The sequence below is a fragment of the Pseudonaja textilis genome, chromosome 1 (genome assembly GCF_049901715.1).
Source record: "Pseudonaja textilis isolate UNSWEBS1 chromosome 1, rPseTex1.2, whole genome shotgun sequence".
Lineage (NCBI taxonomy): Eukaryota > Metazoa > Chordata > Lepidosauria > Squamata > Elapidae > Pseudonaja > Pseudonaja textilis.
Window position 1 is genome coordinate 65946320 of NC_141990.1, and position 16252 is coordinate 65962571.

A 16252-nucleotide genomic window follows, 5' to 3' on the forward strand; every position below is an offset into this window, starting at 1 on the left:
AAGCTGGCTGGAAAGGTTACAAATGGTGATTACATGACCCTGGGCCAGTGCAACTTTCATAAATACATGCCAGTTGCCAAGCACCCAAATTTTGATCGTGACCATGGGGATGCTGCAATGATTCTAAGTGTGAAAACTGGTCATAAGTCACATTTTTCAGTGTCGTAACTTTGAACAGTCACTAAACAATGCTTGTAAATACAAAACTACCTATAATACTAAACCATGTGTTGAACAGATTGTATGATTTTTGTGCAGATTTATACATTTCAAAATCTCAAATACTGCTTCAAATAAATATCTCTTCTATGCATTTTGTATGTTAAAGTTTACAGATGTTCAATGGTTTTTGTTCCATAAGTGCTGTTATGCCATGATTACTGTAACGTGCTGTCTATGAATTTAGTAGACAGTAAACTATGGATCTTTTTCATTAAGCTGCAAACTTGTTTCAGCTGTATCGGTCTAGACTGCAGAAATGAACTCTTATTAATGATCAAGAAAATGGTGTCTGTTACATGAAGATAGTTTGTTGAGGGAAAGATCAGTATAGAATTTTCCTTCCTGACATTTACATTTGTATATTGTAAAATGCATTCAGTAGATAATTTTCATCCAGAACTACACTGACTAAATGAAACTCAGTCCTTTATCATTTGACTTATATAGACCAGGGATGTCAAATGTGCAGTGTCACATTGTCATCACATGACATAATGCGACTTTCCCCCTTCGCTAAAATGGGGGTGGGGGGTGGGCAGCATCTGGCCCCTGGGCCACAAGAGTGACACCCATGATATAGATCAAAGGAATCTAACTGCTTAGCATTCATACTATCAGGATTATGGAAATAACTAAACACAATAGTTGGAAGAGACAAAATTAAAGAAGGGAAGGTTTAAAGTCTGAAGCTCTTGCAGATAGGGAGCTGCAAAACTTTCCATTAATAAGTATCGAGACCACCAATCAGCACAACTTGTAAAGTGAGGTTTCCATTCAAAGAGAAAACTGTGAGAAATGGTAACTTGTCCAGGGTTATTCCAGGATTAACCCCAACCACTTCATATTGACAGCATTTCTGGCAAATGCTTTCTCTCTTGGGCCATACAATAATCACCTACACATATTCAATAGATATGAGTTATTCATAGCAGCTAAAGCCTACCAAGGTTCTGAATAGGGCTTAGCAGAACTATGGATATGTGGTCGCTGTAGAATTACAATTCCCTTCCTTGGCGCCCCTGGGAGTTATAGTTCACCACCCTTCTGCCCTTGATCTTTGGGTTCCACACTGCAATGTGAATTCACACGTGGCTTCCTAAAGGAATTCCTAAACCAAAAGGAGATTTATAAAGGAAAAAAAAAAAAGAAACGTACGCCCACCATTTCAAGCTTTGGACCACCTGGGCTCAAAGGACTACACATTCTTAGTGACCGCGGGTCCACTACCCTACTGCTTTTACCATCTGCGAAATGGGTCCCTCGGACCTGGCGTGCGTCATCAACTCGGATTCTCAATCTTCAAGATCACGGAAACACTCCGGCCGAGCTGGAAGGCGCATCCGTTTGCTCAAGGCTGCTCTTTGCAAAAACCGAGGAGGTGCCCTCCGTCCATTCCCGCTTCCCGCACCCCACGCCTTGATGCCAGCCTTGCCGTGCACACACAAGTGACCCGGGGCTCCTCTCGCTGGGGCCCTTCCCGCTCCCCGCAGGGCAGCCCAAGACGGAAACGAGCCAGGCCCCAGCCCCGTCCCCGCTCCCCTCACCTTGGGACTGTAGGGCCCCGGGATCAGCAGCTTGAGGGCCTGTCTCTTCAGCTCCACCAAGCGGGCGTTGCAGTTCTCACACCACACGCCGCGATCGGAGCCCGGGGAGGAGCCGCCTCCGCTGCCGGACCCGGGCGAGCCAGTGCCGAAGCCGGGCGAGCCTCCTAAGGAGCCCGGAGAGCTGGTGCCGATCCCCGGGGAAGCGGGACCCGGAGAGCCGGTGAAGGAGCCAGGCGAGGAGGTTCCCGAGCCAGGCGAAGGGGTGCCGGAGGAGCCCACCGCAGAGCCTGCTCCTTCTGGGGCGGGGCGGCTGCTGGACCGGGACTCCTCGTAAGCTTTCCTGTACCAGCTTTCCGGCGAGAAGGGCGCCGCGGGTTTGGTGGGGGAGCAGGAGTCGTTTACCTGAGCGGAGGAGGAAAAGGGAGCGGATTAAGGAGGGGAAAGCGGACAGCCAAGTGCATCTATCAGACCCGGGATTGAGATCAGAATAGCCCAAAGCAGGAGAAAACGCCCCACTTTTCTCTTTCTCCCTCTCTCTCCCCTTCTGATTTCCACTCAAAGAGACCTGGGGCCGATTTCCTCCCCACCCACCCCGGAAAATGGACAGGGAGTCGTCCTTATGCATACACGTTCCCAAGGAGCCCAGATGAGTGATAACTCTCCTCTCTTTCTCTCCCCCTTACTTCCTTCGTCCGAGGCAGGACGGACTGGAGCTACTTTACCCTTGGAGGAAAGGCACCCCAGGTATGGTGGGGTGGGGGAAGGATCGCTACCCAAAAGAGGCTCCCGAGCAATGAAATGGAACCCGGGGAGGGGTTGCAAAAGTTCGCCACAGGCACCGGGAGTCTTGCAGCTGTAGGGAAAGCAACCTGTCCACATTTATTTCACGCAGTTTTCCGATGACGGAGCAGACCTGCCTGATTTAGATAGATAGATATATATATAGAGAGAGAGAGAGATAAATAGATATCAACTACACCTTGATTGGAAACATTCCGCTTAACAGGCGGCTTAGATCCGCTTGCAAGGCTACCTTTTTGTTTTTTAAAAAAAACAAAACCAGCAACCCACAGACAGGTCTCTCAAGCATCCTTGTGTGCCGTGACCTGAGAACTAACTTACCCCATATTTCCTGTTTCGGGTGGTGACTGCAATTCTCTCTTTATTCCCAGCCACCGAATTCATGATGATGATCTTTGTGCACGCGGGAGAATGCCTTGAAAATTTAGATCCAATGGGGAATCTCCAAATCCAATAAAGCTTCACACCGGCTGAAATCAATTGTGCGGAGGAGCTTTTGTTTTTTGTTTTTTTTTAACCCCTCCCTCCCCCTTGTTCCCCTTTCTCTTCCCCCAAAATCCTCGAGTCCAAAAAGCCGGACCAAAAACCTCAGACCACCAGAACGGGGGTCCACGAGGATGTCTTTGCTTCAGCTCCTTTTTTTGTCTTCATTGTCTTCTATCTCGTTTAGCTTTCTTTGCGCAGAAATCCAAAGGGTCAGCAATTTTCCCTTCCCGATCGCCAACGCCAGTTGCCCCCTATAACCATTTGCCATCCAAAGGGAGAATTTTTTTTTATTTTTTTTTTAGGAAAGGCGAGAGGAGCAGAGAGCTGGGTGTTCCCCCAAGCGGAGACTGCTCTGCGATTTTGCAGTGCGGTAACTTGTTCCGTTCGCCAGCCTTTGCAAACGGAGTTAGAAGAAATCGTCCAAAAAAAATAAAAAAAAATTCTCGGGATTCAGACTCTGGGAGGAGCCTCCTAGTTCCTTGCAGCCAATATCTTTCTGCCCGTTTTTGCCTGACAGTTTTGTAAAGGAAAGGGGAAAGCACTGGCTAGCTACGCAGCACGCCTGGAGCCGTGGAGGAGCTGCAAAGCAATGCCTTTCAAACGGCTCGCTTTGAAGGCAAAGGCAAGCGGGGCCGGCGCGTAAGTGCAGGCGGCTTTGCTCCTGTTACTTGACCTAGAGAGGATTGATTTGCAGCACCGCTCCAGTGGCATCGGGGATTTATAAAACATTTAAAAAAAGACAACACGCCTCCTTCTTTAAGACGAGGAGAGGTCCTTGTCTCCATCAAAACAGCTGTGCCGTAGTTAATATTGATTCGGAAGAGCTCCTGAATAAGATTGTAGGTCTGTTTTGAGTTCTGCAAGCTTGAAAGAAGTAGGCAGTAGAGACTGACACACCTGTGACAGCCAAGGCTCTCTTTTACGAGGTGGATGGATGCTGTATTATTTTGGAAGTAGACAAAGACAGTTACCAAGAAAACTTGCAAAATCTTAAATATGGAGCTTTGTCCCTTTTGTTTTACTCATCTGATCAAAGAAGAATTTCCACATCCTCCCCCCCAAAAAAACTATAAAAGACAATTGCATTTCACAATTGCATTTCTGCACACTTGGATGAATATGCTGCTTCAATTAGGGCAGATTCCTATTTGGTTAAGTATTTTTGAAATTGTTCCTACATAGCTTTCTCTCTCCCCACCCTTTCATAAACCTCCTGATCTCTAACTGAGAGGTGGGGGAAAACCATCCTGTTAACCAGTGGCCATTTTGATGGCAAATGGATCCAGATGGAGGCAATCCATCTAACCAAGATATCTTCAAATATTTTGCAATGCATTTTCTTTGTTCTGGATCCAGGTTATAATCAAGTATAATTTTGGCTGTATGAACATTAGAGAGCCATGGATAAGAGAATATGCCTAGAGACAGAGGGAGGGACGCCCTGCAAGACACAGCATTTCTGCCTATGCAAACTTTCCCCTTATGTAGACCTTGGTGAAATTCACATTCCTTTATGTGCAATCATGAGAAAGAGAAAGACACGATGTGAAAATTCAGAAGCCACACAACACTTGATATTCTCAATTTATTTTCTCCACCAAATCTGCATGGAATTCTAATAGCCTTGGGTAAATGAGGATGATAAATTGGCTTTCAGCCTAACCTCTCCTGTTAAGATTGTGAAATATGTGGTGCATTTATTTATTTTTTCCATACGTCATCAAAGCCTTTAGGCCCACCTATGCATTCCAGTGGCCACGTAGAAAATATCTGAAATTGCTCCATCTGGCACCTGTTACAATATTAATGCTTAGCATTTATATCACTTTAGTTTTCATGCTCACTGTTTCAGTGAATATTATGGGCAGCCTGGTGTATTCCTTACATTTTGGATGTAGTTCCCAATCTCTTGCTAAAGATCATCATTAGGTTAGACCACTGGTGTCAAACTTGTGGTGTCATGTTGCCATAACATGACATATTGTGATGTTTTTCTCCATGGAGCTGGGGTTGGCGTGGCCTATGCAAGACACATCCAGCCCATGGGCTGCCAGTTTGACAGTCCTGGGTTAGGCGAATGAAAGTTGACACCCAATAGTTCTGAAAAACCCTACATTTCCTAGAAGTAGATTAAGAGAAGGTTTGCAAGCTGGCAAGCTCACAGCATGCGACAGCCTCCTGCAACCTGCTTCCAGCAAAAAGGTAGCTTGGGAGGGCCACACCCAGTTTTCACAGGCAGAGCGCTCGGGCCACCACAGGTGCCCTGACATAAGTGATGTTGAGCCTCTACCCTGCCCTCCCAAAAAATCAAATACAACCCTGATGTGGACCTCAATGAAATCAAGTTTGACACCCCTGTCATAGCAGATACAATTTGAGCCATAGATTTTCTGTTTCAAGCACTGGGACGCTTAGTATTACAGTAGATATCCCATGTTATTGGGTAGGCAATTCTGACGAATCAATTCACTTGGAAATCAGGCTGATTTTTCCACATAGAAAAAGTGAAATTTCTTTTGGCATATTTAAATGGGTATAGGACAAGCAAAATCCATGGTTTATTAAATAGTGTCCTAAATGTATAGAGCAATCTTAGACAACAATTGTTCAATTCTGTATAACTATATATTATTTTGTGATGAGACATATAAAGGTCAAACTTTCCTACACAAATGACTCAACCAGTCTTTCCCAAAATTTTAGTTAAATCTAGGCAGTTAAATCTATTTGCATACAGCAAATAGAAATTGTTATTCCTTACAGTTACTAATTACTGTAGATGAAGTTGACAAGTAATAGGATGAAGACTGAGCTATGTACCAATAACATCTTCATTCATTGCCACTGTGTGAGTGTGATTGTGCTTACTCATTTTTTATCAATAGACAGTAGATTGGATTTCAGAATTCCCAGAAAGCACTGGATCTTTCAGAGATACTCAATATTATGGTCTTACAGTATTTATACTCTTGATTCAGCTCCTTGGAAGCCTTGGTCTGGTTTATGCTTTAAGCAAAAAACAAACTCAAGCTGTTCAGCTGAAATAATGTGAAATGCAGCAACAGACATACACATTGTAATTCTTGAACAGACAGAAGGGATTTTCCGTAGTTGATCCTAGAGCCAAAGCACCTTAGCTTAGTCATCCTGCAGATTGCTCTAGAAGCCGCCATCAAAATACAGCCAGAAAGTTTCCCTGCACATTGGGTATACCAAGTTGTGACAACCCATAGAAAACCAGGAATGAGATTATATTGAATGGAAAAGTTGACTTCTTAATGTGGGTCTTTATAGGGCTATTGTTCTGCTTATTCGAAATATTTATGTCCCGCCCACTTTGTAGAACCTGTAAAACAAATCAGAATCCACAAAAGCAAGCTGAATCCCTAAAGCAGGTTAATTAAAAGAATGATAAACACAGTCACAAAGTGATATCTCTAATAGGCAAACAAGAGGCACGATCAATCTGTGTGTAACTAAGTCCTGAATGTGAGAGTGAAAAACCAGTTTGTCATTTGGTTGTGAAAAGCAGGTGTTATCTAGCCACCAACTATGGTAGGAACGGTTTTTCTTACAATCCATGTAGCATACCTCTCCTAACCTTTGGTTGGCCATTTATCTGCCCTTCCTGGACTGTCTGAGAAGTAATCCTGAAATAGATCCAGAAAGGGGGGTTACGTTCACACTCAAAATGGAAGCATTTTGCCCTAAATTGTGTATATGGCCCTCTTGTGATTATCACTTTGGTGTCTTGTCTGATTGTGCCTGGTGTATATTGATGCATATTTTCAAAATTTGAAATGAAAGGGAATTGGTGTCCTAACATAGGCATGATGTGGTTTAAAAAAAACCAAAAGACTCTCCAAAACAATAAGAAATACCAAACTACCAATAAGTTTGATATAGTATAACACTGCAGAGTTTGCGATGTTATTTGACCCATTGTGACCTCTAACTCCCATCTCCATCCCACAGAAAAAAATGTTAAATATGCCCTTCAACATCCAAACGTTGCCCAGTTCAGTGAATTGGATTGAATGCAGAATACAAGAGCATCCCCCAGTGGAGACTGAAGCATAATATTCCAAGAGGCAAAAAGTAAGCTAAAAGACAATGCAGGTTATGGCCACAACTGAGCCCAAAATTTGTGTTGGTCAGTGAGAAATTTGTGAAGTGAGTTTTGTCCCATTTTACAACTTTTGCTTGCCCCATTTGTTAAGTGAATCACTACAGTTCTTAAATTAGTAATGCCGTCAAGTGTCAGAAGGTTGCAAAAGATGATCTCATGACCCTGGGATGCTACAACCATCATAAATGTGAGTCAGTTGTCAAGCATCCAAATGTAAATCATGTAACCATGGGAATGCCATAATGGTCATAAGTATGAAAAATGGGCATTTTTTAATGCCATTGTAATTTCAAATGGTCACTAAAATGAACTGCTGTAAATTGAGGCCTACCTGTATATCAGTTCACTCCTTCCCTTTTACATCGCCATGGCACCCTCTGTAGGGTCTGGAAAAATCTCCCAATGCTGGAGCAGATTTCAATTTAAGTAGGACAATTTCTACAATCACTCCCTACACCCCATGCAAGTAGCAGTGAAACTCAACTCTTCAAAATCTCCCCTACCCCTCTCCAAATGAAGGGACTTTTCCGCAATGATTTTGCTGATCTATCCCATCCCTTTTCTCCTTGCTAATAGCAGAGATTGGAATAGTATGACGTAAAAGGAGAAAAGCTAAATTAGTGTTGTGGTCTGCCCCTCTTCTAGTGCAATCACTAGTAGGGAAGGGGGGAGCATGTTCCATGTGTAATATGGTATATAGCCTTAATTGGCTTGGATCAGCACTTCTCATGAAGAACAGGCAGGCTTGCATTGTTCTTCATCAGCCCTTTAATTAGCACACAGTTAGATGCCCCTGCCAAACTGCATCTGCTGTGTTAGGGATCGCCAGATTATGTGCAATGGTATGCTTAGTCATGGGAGATTAGAGACATATGAGAATCAAAGGGGGGTAGGCAACAGATTGGCCAGCTTGCTTGTAAATTCCAATTTGCAGAATACTGCCTTGTTACACCCCAGGAAGCATAAGAACATTAACATCTTGCTGTCCGTTCCCCCTGAAAGTTTGCCGACAAGGAACAGTAAGGATTCATGACTCCAGTTCAAACATGGTCAATCAGGCAATATTTTACAGTTGGCTAGTAGAGCAGAAAGCATAAAGTAAAACCGATTTAAATACCAGGTAGATTCCATCATTCAGAAAAGACAAATGCTTGAGGGGAATACACACACACACACACACACACACACACACACAGGTTCATGAAAACACCACCCAAAGCTGAGATATTCTAAAAATCATTAATTATAAGAAACATTAATTATAGGACTCCATTGGGTAAATTTTGCAAAATTCTGGGGGTGTAGTGAACCAGAGTATCTAACTGAAAATTGTAAGATCATTTACCATCTGTTTAGCTTAATAGGGAAAGCCAAAAGAGAAGCTATAGTGACTTTATCCAGGATCCTTTCAAGTGTCACATTACTTAATTGGTAGTAGCTGTCAGTTATGCCCAAATTCACCATTTTAACCATTGTTTGAAACTTCTCTTGGATGGAGCCTTCTTTATATCCTTCTTGTAGACTGTAACCCATTTTCCATGCCAACAGCAGCCACAACAGGTAATGTACTATACTAGATTAGAGTCTAATGATTTGTGATAATACTCTACTGATACTCCTTGGAGCTGCTTCCAATGGCAAAGTATAACAATCTTAATGTGCAGACTAGATGTACATCAGGGCAAGGGTTCAGAAGTGGTGATAATGTAGCATTGCTCTTCAGCCAATAAAAATACTTGAATAAGTTTATTTGTGCAACCACTCTTGATCATAATTTTTTTTTATTTTTTTTTATTAAATATGCTGGCTTTATTACTTTATAAGTAATTCAAGGCCACAAATATATATATAATATTCCTTTCACCTCTTATTTTCCTCACAGCAACAACCCTGTGAGGTAGATTGAGCTGAGAGAGAGTGACTAGCCTAAAGTCACCCAGCCAGTTTTCACGCATAAAATGGGACTAGGACTAACAGTCCCCTGGTTTCTGTACCAGCACCTTAAAAATGAACTGGTAGAATTAATTAAATAAAAAAACCAACTCTGAAAAGTATATGAATTTGAAATTCCCAGATTTTATTTATAGTTTTTTTTATTTAGTACCCTTTTGCTAGAACTAGTTTGCATGATAATTTGGTCCAGCTTCCAATTCACCAACATATAGTGGGGGGGTGGGGGGGTGCAAGGGAGGAGTCCTCTAATATTATTTTGATATTTTTTCATTCACAAGAGAGACAATTTATTGTAATGGGCACTGAGGTGTAATGTCTGTGTACTGCATAGTTGTATGTCCTTCAAGAGTCTAGAATGAGTGCAAATGAATTTTTATGGAGGAGTTCTTTGAATACCCTAAGGTGTTTTGAATGTCTTTCTATGCACTGAATTGGGACTGAGATTGATGGAGGCTCAGGAGCGGATCCTTACTTTCAATTATGGTTAAAATTAATTTTCTGTAAGCTTTTAACTCCCTTGGTTCTTCAGAATAATTATTGATCCGTTTGGCCAAAAAAAATGGAAATTACGAATATGGGCTCACTCCTGAATTTGTGATCGTCATGCTGTATTGCAAGGTTAAAGTAATAATGAGAAAAAATATAATGAATACTAATTATCAAAGAGTTTGAAATATGATTACCATTTTATTAACTGAATATGATGATCATTTGATTAATCTGGAAAAATGTAATCTGCCTGCAAAATATCTCTCTGATTTAATGGATTCTAGTCATTGGAAGGTTTTTATTTTGGTTCTTTTTCATACTTTGCTCTCTGCCCTTTGCTCTGTCGGGAAGATTCTGCTTCTAAAGAACATGTCCTCAAATTGATCAGGGTAAGTTAAAATATGACATAGTAGCCTATGAATCCTTGCATAACTTTACTTTTTATAAAAAATATTTCATAAAGTATTTATTACCTCTCAGTTGCTTAGAATTCCAGACAGGTGAGGTGGATTTTTCTTAAGCCTTTTGTTCGGTCAGGGTCCAGCATAAACTATATACTTGTATGAGCAAAACTCTGTTCAAGAGTCTTCTTTATTTACCATACATGGTTGGAGTCATTTTTTTTCTGTTTTATTTTGCCTTGCAGTTCCATATCTATTAATGTTTTCTCGGTTGTTTTAATTTTGTAGTTTGTTTGCTCTATGGTTGTAAGACAATTGCGGTATATCAGATAACGCAAGTTCAGTTATTTTAATTATATATATCAAAAAGTCTCCGGGATACAAATCTCAAGATTATATTCACAGAACTGTGATACAATCCTCTAGGGCAGTGTTTTTCAACCATAGCAATTTTAAGATGTGTGAACATCAATGAAGTCTGCACACCTTAAAGTTGCCAAGGTTGAGAAATACTGCTCTAGGACTACAGAGAAAAGTGTGTGTGTGTATGTGTGTGTGTGTGTATATCTTGGGAAGTCTATCTATTGTTGCATAATAATCTGGGCTGCTTGCCACTCATCTACAGGAGCTTAGGAACTGTTTCTCCATATTGCAACTGTATACAGGTAGTCCTTGACTTACAACAGTTCATTTAGTGACTGTTCAAAATTACAACAGCATTGAAAAATGTGACTTATGACCATTTTTCATAATTACAATCTTTGCAGCATCCCCATGATCATGTGATCAAAATTCAGATGCTGGGCAACTGGTTCATGTTTAATGACCATTGCAGTGTCCCAGGGTCTTGTGAACCCCTTTTGCAACTCAATGGGGAAGCCAGATTCACTTAACAACTGGGTTACTAACTTATCAACTGCAGTGATTCACTTAACCATGGTGGCAAGAAAAGTAATAAAATGGGGCAAAACTCACTTTAACAAATGTCACCCTTAACAACAGAAATTTTTGGCTCAATCGTTTTAAGACGAGGACTACTGTGGCTCTGTGTCGTGCCCCTGTCGGAGTCTGAATCCAAGGAGGAAGACAAACAGCTGAAAGGGAGTGGGAGTGTGGCTCCCTTGGCTGTGAAGGAAACTGGGGAAGGGCAAAGTCCGGCTGGGCAGAGCAGGGAAGAGGTAGAGCAAGGGAGAGGGAGTTCAGAGGAAGACCCAGGCCCACCTCCCCTTCATCCTAGGGCAGGGGGAGGGAAACTTGGCTCTTTTATCACTTATGGACTTCAACTCCCAGAATTCATGAGTGAGCCATAAAAGGTTCCCCATCCCTGGCCTACCGGTTTTTCAGTTGTGGGGGAAATCAATTTTTAACTTGAATGGGACTGTTTAATATACAAATGTAGGACATATTCTTTATATGTCCTTTATATGTCCTACATTTGTATATTAAACAGTCCCATTCAAGTTAAAAGGTTTTAAAATCTCAAAACAGATTCCTAGTAAGAGATTCCATGGGATGTGAGTGGCCTCTGGTGGCAAAAACTAGGAGAAGATAATACAGTATAGTTTATTCACTATTGTTTCAGGACTGTGTACTGCATATGTAGAAATACTTCAATAGAAAAAGAAAGGCAGACAAATACAGTAATGTTAACTGACCAGCAGTTTTACAACGGAGTAAATAATCAAATTCATAGGTAACGATGGAATGACCCTGCATTGTACTGGCTTATTTTATAATTATAATTTAGAACAGTTTTCTAAAATTCCAGGTATGATAGATTTCTCTTGGGAACTATAGTCCAAAAATGCAAGAAGGTTTTTCAAATATTAAAACAATCAACAATTAACAAAAACATTTCTTCTGCTAAGTCAGAGGTACTTGTATTCTCGTGATTTCTGTTTGTTATATTTGAAAGTGGGATTGGTTTTAATCTGCTCAAATAATTGACAAACCTTTGACTCCAAATTTATTTTTTGTGGAAAAACTGGCTCTGTGAGTTACAATAAATTATTTTTTGCCAGTTCATTATTTTTTTACTTGATCATTTAAATTGATTGTGATTGATTATGTGCCATCATGAATAAAGGCAAATATACCTGTCCCAAGAAAATGATGCGAGATCGAATTTGGGTCGATCACTGAGACCAGAGATTTACTCTTCCGAGCTTTCGGACTCATGTTGGATCCCATCTTCAGGGAATTTCTCTCTACTGGAATTTGTGCTTTGGGCTGTTTGTGTGGTGCCTTCCTATTGGGTGATTGATGTGTTGTGTGTGCCATTAAGTCATTTTCAACTCCTAGCAACCACATAGATAACCACAAGATGATTAAAATGGTCTGTCATATATTGTCCAGTTTGGTCTAGTGGTTAAGGCACTAAGCTAAAGACCCAGAAGCTCTCCTACCTTAGTCAGAATGCCAGCTGGGTGACCTTGATCCAGTCACTCTCTCTCTGAGCCCAACTCACCTCACAGGGTTGTTGTTGTTCCTCCCCCCACCCCAGGAGGAGAAAGGTATGTTGGATATTTTCGCTACTTTGAGTTATTTGCAAAAATAAGAAAGGTGGGGTATAAATAAAGATATTTCCAGTTATCCGCACAGCTATACATAATTATGCAGATTGTTTTAAAATTTTGGGCAATATGCTCATGGAGAACTACATAGCATGGTCCCATTTTGCAGCAGTCAGTGCTAACCAAAATCAAAGTCACTTTGGATCTTTAGAATATTTGTGGAGTTCTGAAGAACAGAAAAATATAAAATAATTGGGTGATAACTCAGGTCTCAATTTCTCATGTTATTACAGTACAAAATAAAAACAAAAAAAATATTTCACAGGATTTTCCTGCTGGAAAAGAAAACTAGTAAATTGAATTTTTATTTGGTTTTGCTTTTAATACAATGATCTTTAAAAATGTATTCATTTGTGTACCCAAGCTTAATTTCATTGCAACTCAAACAATGCTTACATTTATAATTGTGCCTCTTTGATTTAAACTTTTTAGAGGACCGTATCTGAAAATAGAAATTTTAATCAGTAAAACAAACTAGATTTCTCTTGATTATGTGTCTTTAGGTCAGTGTCAATTTTTAGCAACCGCTTAGGCAAGACATTCTCCAGGATGACCTGTTTCCAGCCAGGCACTTAAAGTCTCCCAACAGTGTGTCCACCACCTGGATTACCAAGTGCATCCATTTTGCTGGTGGTTGTTCTCTTTTTTCCCTTCCACCTTTTCCAGGATTATATGTTTCTCAGGAGAACTATCCTTGCCAAAATATTTCCAAAATACAACAATCTGAGCCTCATCATTGTTCCTTGAGCAAGCACTCCCAATTGATTTGTTTTATAAACCATTGCCTTATTTTCTTGGCTATCCATGCTCTTCTTAGAAGTCATCTCCAGTGCCATAATTCAAAAGCTTCAATACACTGTCTGTCCTGCTTCGTCAATGGCCAGCTTTCACTTTCACAGAGCGTCAAAGGGAAAACCATTTCCTGCGTGTTTCTGATTGTGTCTCAACATCTCACAGCATGTGAATATCTTTTCCAAGATTTTATTACTACTGTATCAAGTGTTAGTCTGTCACACATTTCTTGACTGCTGGTTCATTTATTGTTGATAGTTGATAGCTATAATGCAGAAACTACTCACCAGCTCAACATTTTAATTGTCAGTTCTAAGATAGGTTGCTATACCAGTTTTTATGTGCAGCACAGAAGGAGTTTTGATCACATTATTCCAGCTGCCGTCTTGACAGGATTTTTTTACTGTATCCTTCAGACACCATCAATAAGCAAATGTTAAGAAAAATAGCATCAACTGCTTCAAAAAGGGGAAACTTTAATTGGAGATTAGAGTCAGGAAGAAGTAAATGCCTGCCCTGATTCTTGTTATTATACCACTGCATGAATCTCCCCATGAGAGTTTCCTTGTCCTTGTTGGAAGAAATATCCTTCTGGGTTCAGTTCCAAGTGGGGAAAAAAACACTGGAAACATGGAGGCGGTTTGGAAAGTTTAATGGTGGACGGGGCCATATGGCCTGGAGCTCCAGAGTGAAAAGGAAGGATGATCACATGCTTCAAGGTGAAGGAAGAGATCAAGAAAAAGGGCTGTGGTGCCGAGAGTGCCTGGGTTTTATAACCTTTGTTGGGATTTGAATTGGAGCTTGTATTCTGGTTGGTTGTCAGACTCCCATGAGGCCATGCAGAGGCAACTCTGTAGGCTCTCCTGAGTTCTAGGCTTGGTTGAGTCTTGCTGGATGATGATGCACTGAAAGGGCTTTTGAGCAATTGCTATAGCTTCACCTGGAGATCTTTGTTATGCAAAGTATTCTGGCCCAGGCCTTAATGGCCCTCCCATTAACAAACGTGGGGGTGAGCTTCTACTTCTGAGGTGAGTTTCTGCTTCTGACTTTCTACTCTTTTTAGAGGAAATATTCTGCCTTTTTAATATTTCCCAGGATATTTCATTTTTCTAGGAGAGGGGTGGGTGCTAACTTCCTACATCCTAAAAATGGAAAATATATGTGAATAAAAAACATGTTCATTGGTTATAGGAACAGGTCCTCCTCTCAAACAATCTGCTAAGAACAGAATTTACTGGGTCTCCAAGACCATTTCGTTTTCCTCCTAGGACTAGATATTATTTAACATTGAAAGGACAATTACTCTGCATCTTAAAATAAGACCATTTTAATATTTTATTGACCGACATGCCATTGTATTGAGTTGCATATATTTTATGCTCTTCCTACTAAAAATAAAATAAGTTTTTATTCAATATTTGTTTTAATCAGCACTTTAATTTTTAATGATGCTTTATTGTTGTTTTAAGTCATCTTGACTGTGAAAAAGAGAAATAGTGAGGCATACTGTATATACAGTAATTGTGTGGGTGTGTTTTCAAATTATAAAGGTGTGGAAAATGTGAAGCCTATACATTTTATGAATTTGGATGCATTAAACTGATACATCTACTCTTGATAATGCTTATAAATACAAATTCCAATCTGAATATGCTCAAAACACTCACTTGAGTATCAAAGGGAAAATAATATTTCTTCAAATTCTATCATAACCTTAGTAACTTCCACTATCACCATCAACCTCAGCTTAGACTGAACTACAGAATCAAACCAATTCTTTAATGTCATGATACAGCTACATGATAGGCAGATAAATACAAGGGACCTATAGTTTGTCAAGCATATTTACAGATTTCCAAATTTCATCCAGAAGATCTGATTAAATCTAGCATTCATTGCTAAGCTCTATAGCCACATTTGTTTTGACCTACTTGAGAGATATTGAAATAATGGAATTAAACCTGGCAATCAGAAGACTGTATAATATTCAATAAAACCAACAAAAATAATCCGCTGAACCACACTAACTCCCAGGAAGGACTTGTTAAGAAAGACAAACTATAAAAACAGGTTCTTGTTTATCCACAGCTCATGCCACAGAAACACATGAAGAAGCTCCTTTAGAACCCAATGGACAAAGACTACTTTCTCAGCCACTAGGTGGCAGGCTCATACTTGCATATCAATAACATCCAGCCTGAAGTAGATTCTCACAATCAGCAATCTGGAATGATGCTAACACAGGAAATTGATTGATTTGATTTGTCAATTGCTTACAAGATAATAGGTATGTATGAACATAGTTATGAATACATGGATACATATAAGAAAAATAAAAGAAACAATAGGACAGGGATGGTAGACACGTTGGTGGGCTTATGCACACCCCCTACAGACCTCTTAGGAAAGGGGTGAGGTCAATAGTGGATAGTTTTAGGTTAAAGGAGTAGGGGTCAGAAGAGTCAGGTAGTGCATTCCAGACAATGACCACTTTGTTGCTGAAGTCGTATTTTCTGCAATCAAGTTTGGTGCAGTTAACCATGAGTTTGTATCTATTGTGTGCTCTTGTATTGTTATGGTTGAAGCTGAAGTATTCATTGACAGGTAAGTCATTGCAATGTATGATTTTATATACCATACTTAAATCAGACTGAAGTTGGTGTAATTCAAGGTTTTCTGGTCTAGAATTTCAAGTCTGGTGGCATAAAGTATTCTGCAATGAGTAGAGGAGTAGAGAACTCTTCTTGTGAAATATTTCTGGACTTTCTCAACTGTGTTAATATCAGATATGTAATGCGGGTTCCAGCCTGAATGAGCTGTATTTAAGTATAGGTCTAGCAAATGTTTTGTATGCTCTAGTTA

General features: G+C 40.4%; 1 protein-coding gene across 3 annotated transcripts in view; it reads right to left on the minus strand.

The window, feature by feature from the left end:
- KIF26B (kinesin family member 26B) overlaps nucleotides 1–3008 on the minus strand; it is a 304113-nt gene extending 301105 nt beyond the window's left edge. For 2 of the 3 annotated variants that reach the window (XM_087936723.1, XM_026695440.2), the window contains exons 1-2: nucleotides 2889–3008; nucleotides 1767–2168 (exon numbers count right to left, since the gene is read on the minus strand). In XM_087936723.1, the coding sequence (XP_087792849.1) occupies nucleotides 1767–2168; nucleotides 2889–2951 (465 nt within the window). In that variant the 5' untranslated portion in view covers nucleotides 2952–3008. The remainder of the gene's footprint in view (nucleotides 1–1766; nucleotides 2169–2888) is intronic. The other variant, XM_087936727.1, reaches the window with a different exon arrangement.
- Nucleotides 3009–16252: the final 13244 nt, after the last annotated feature.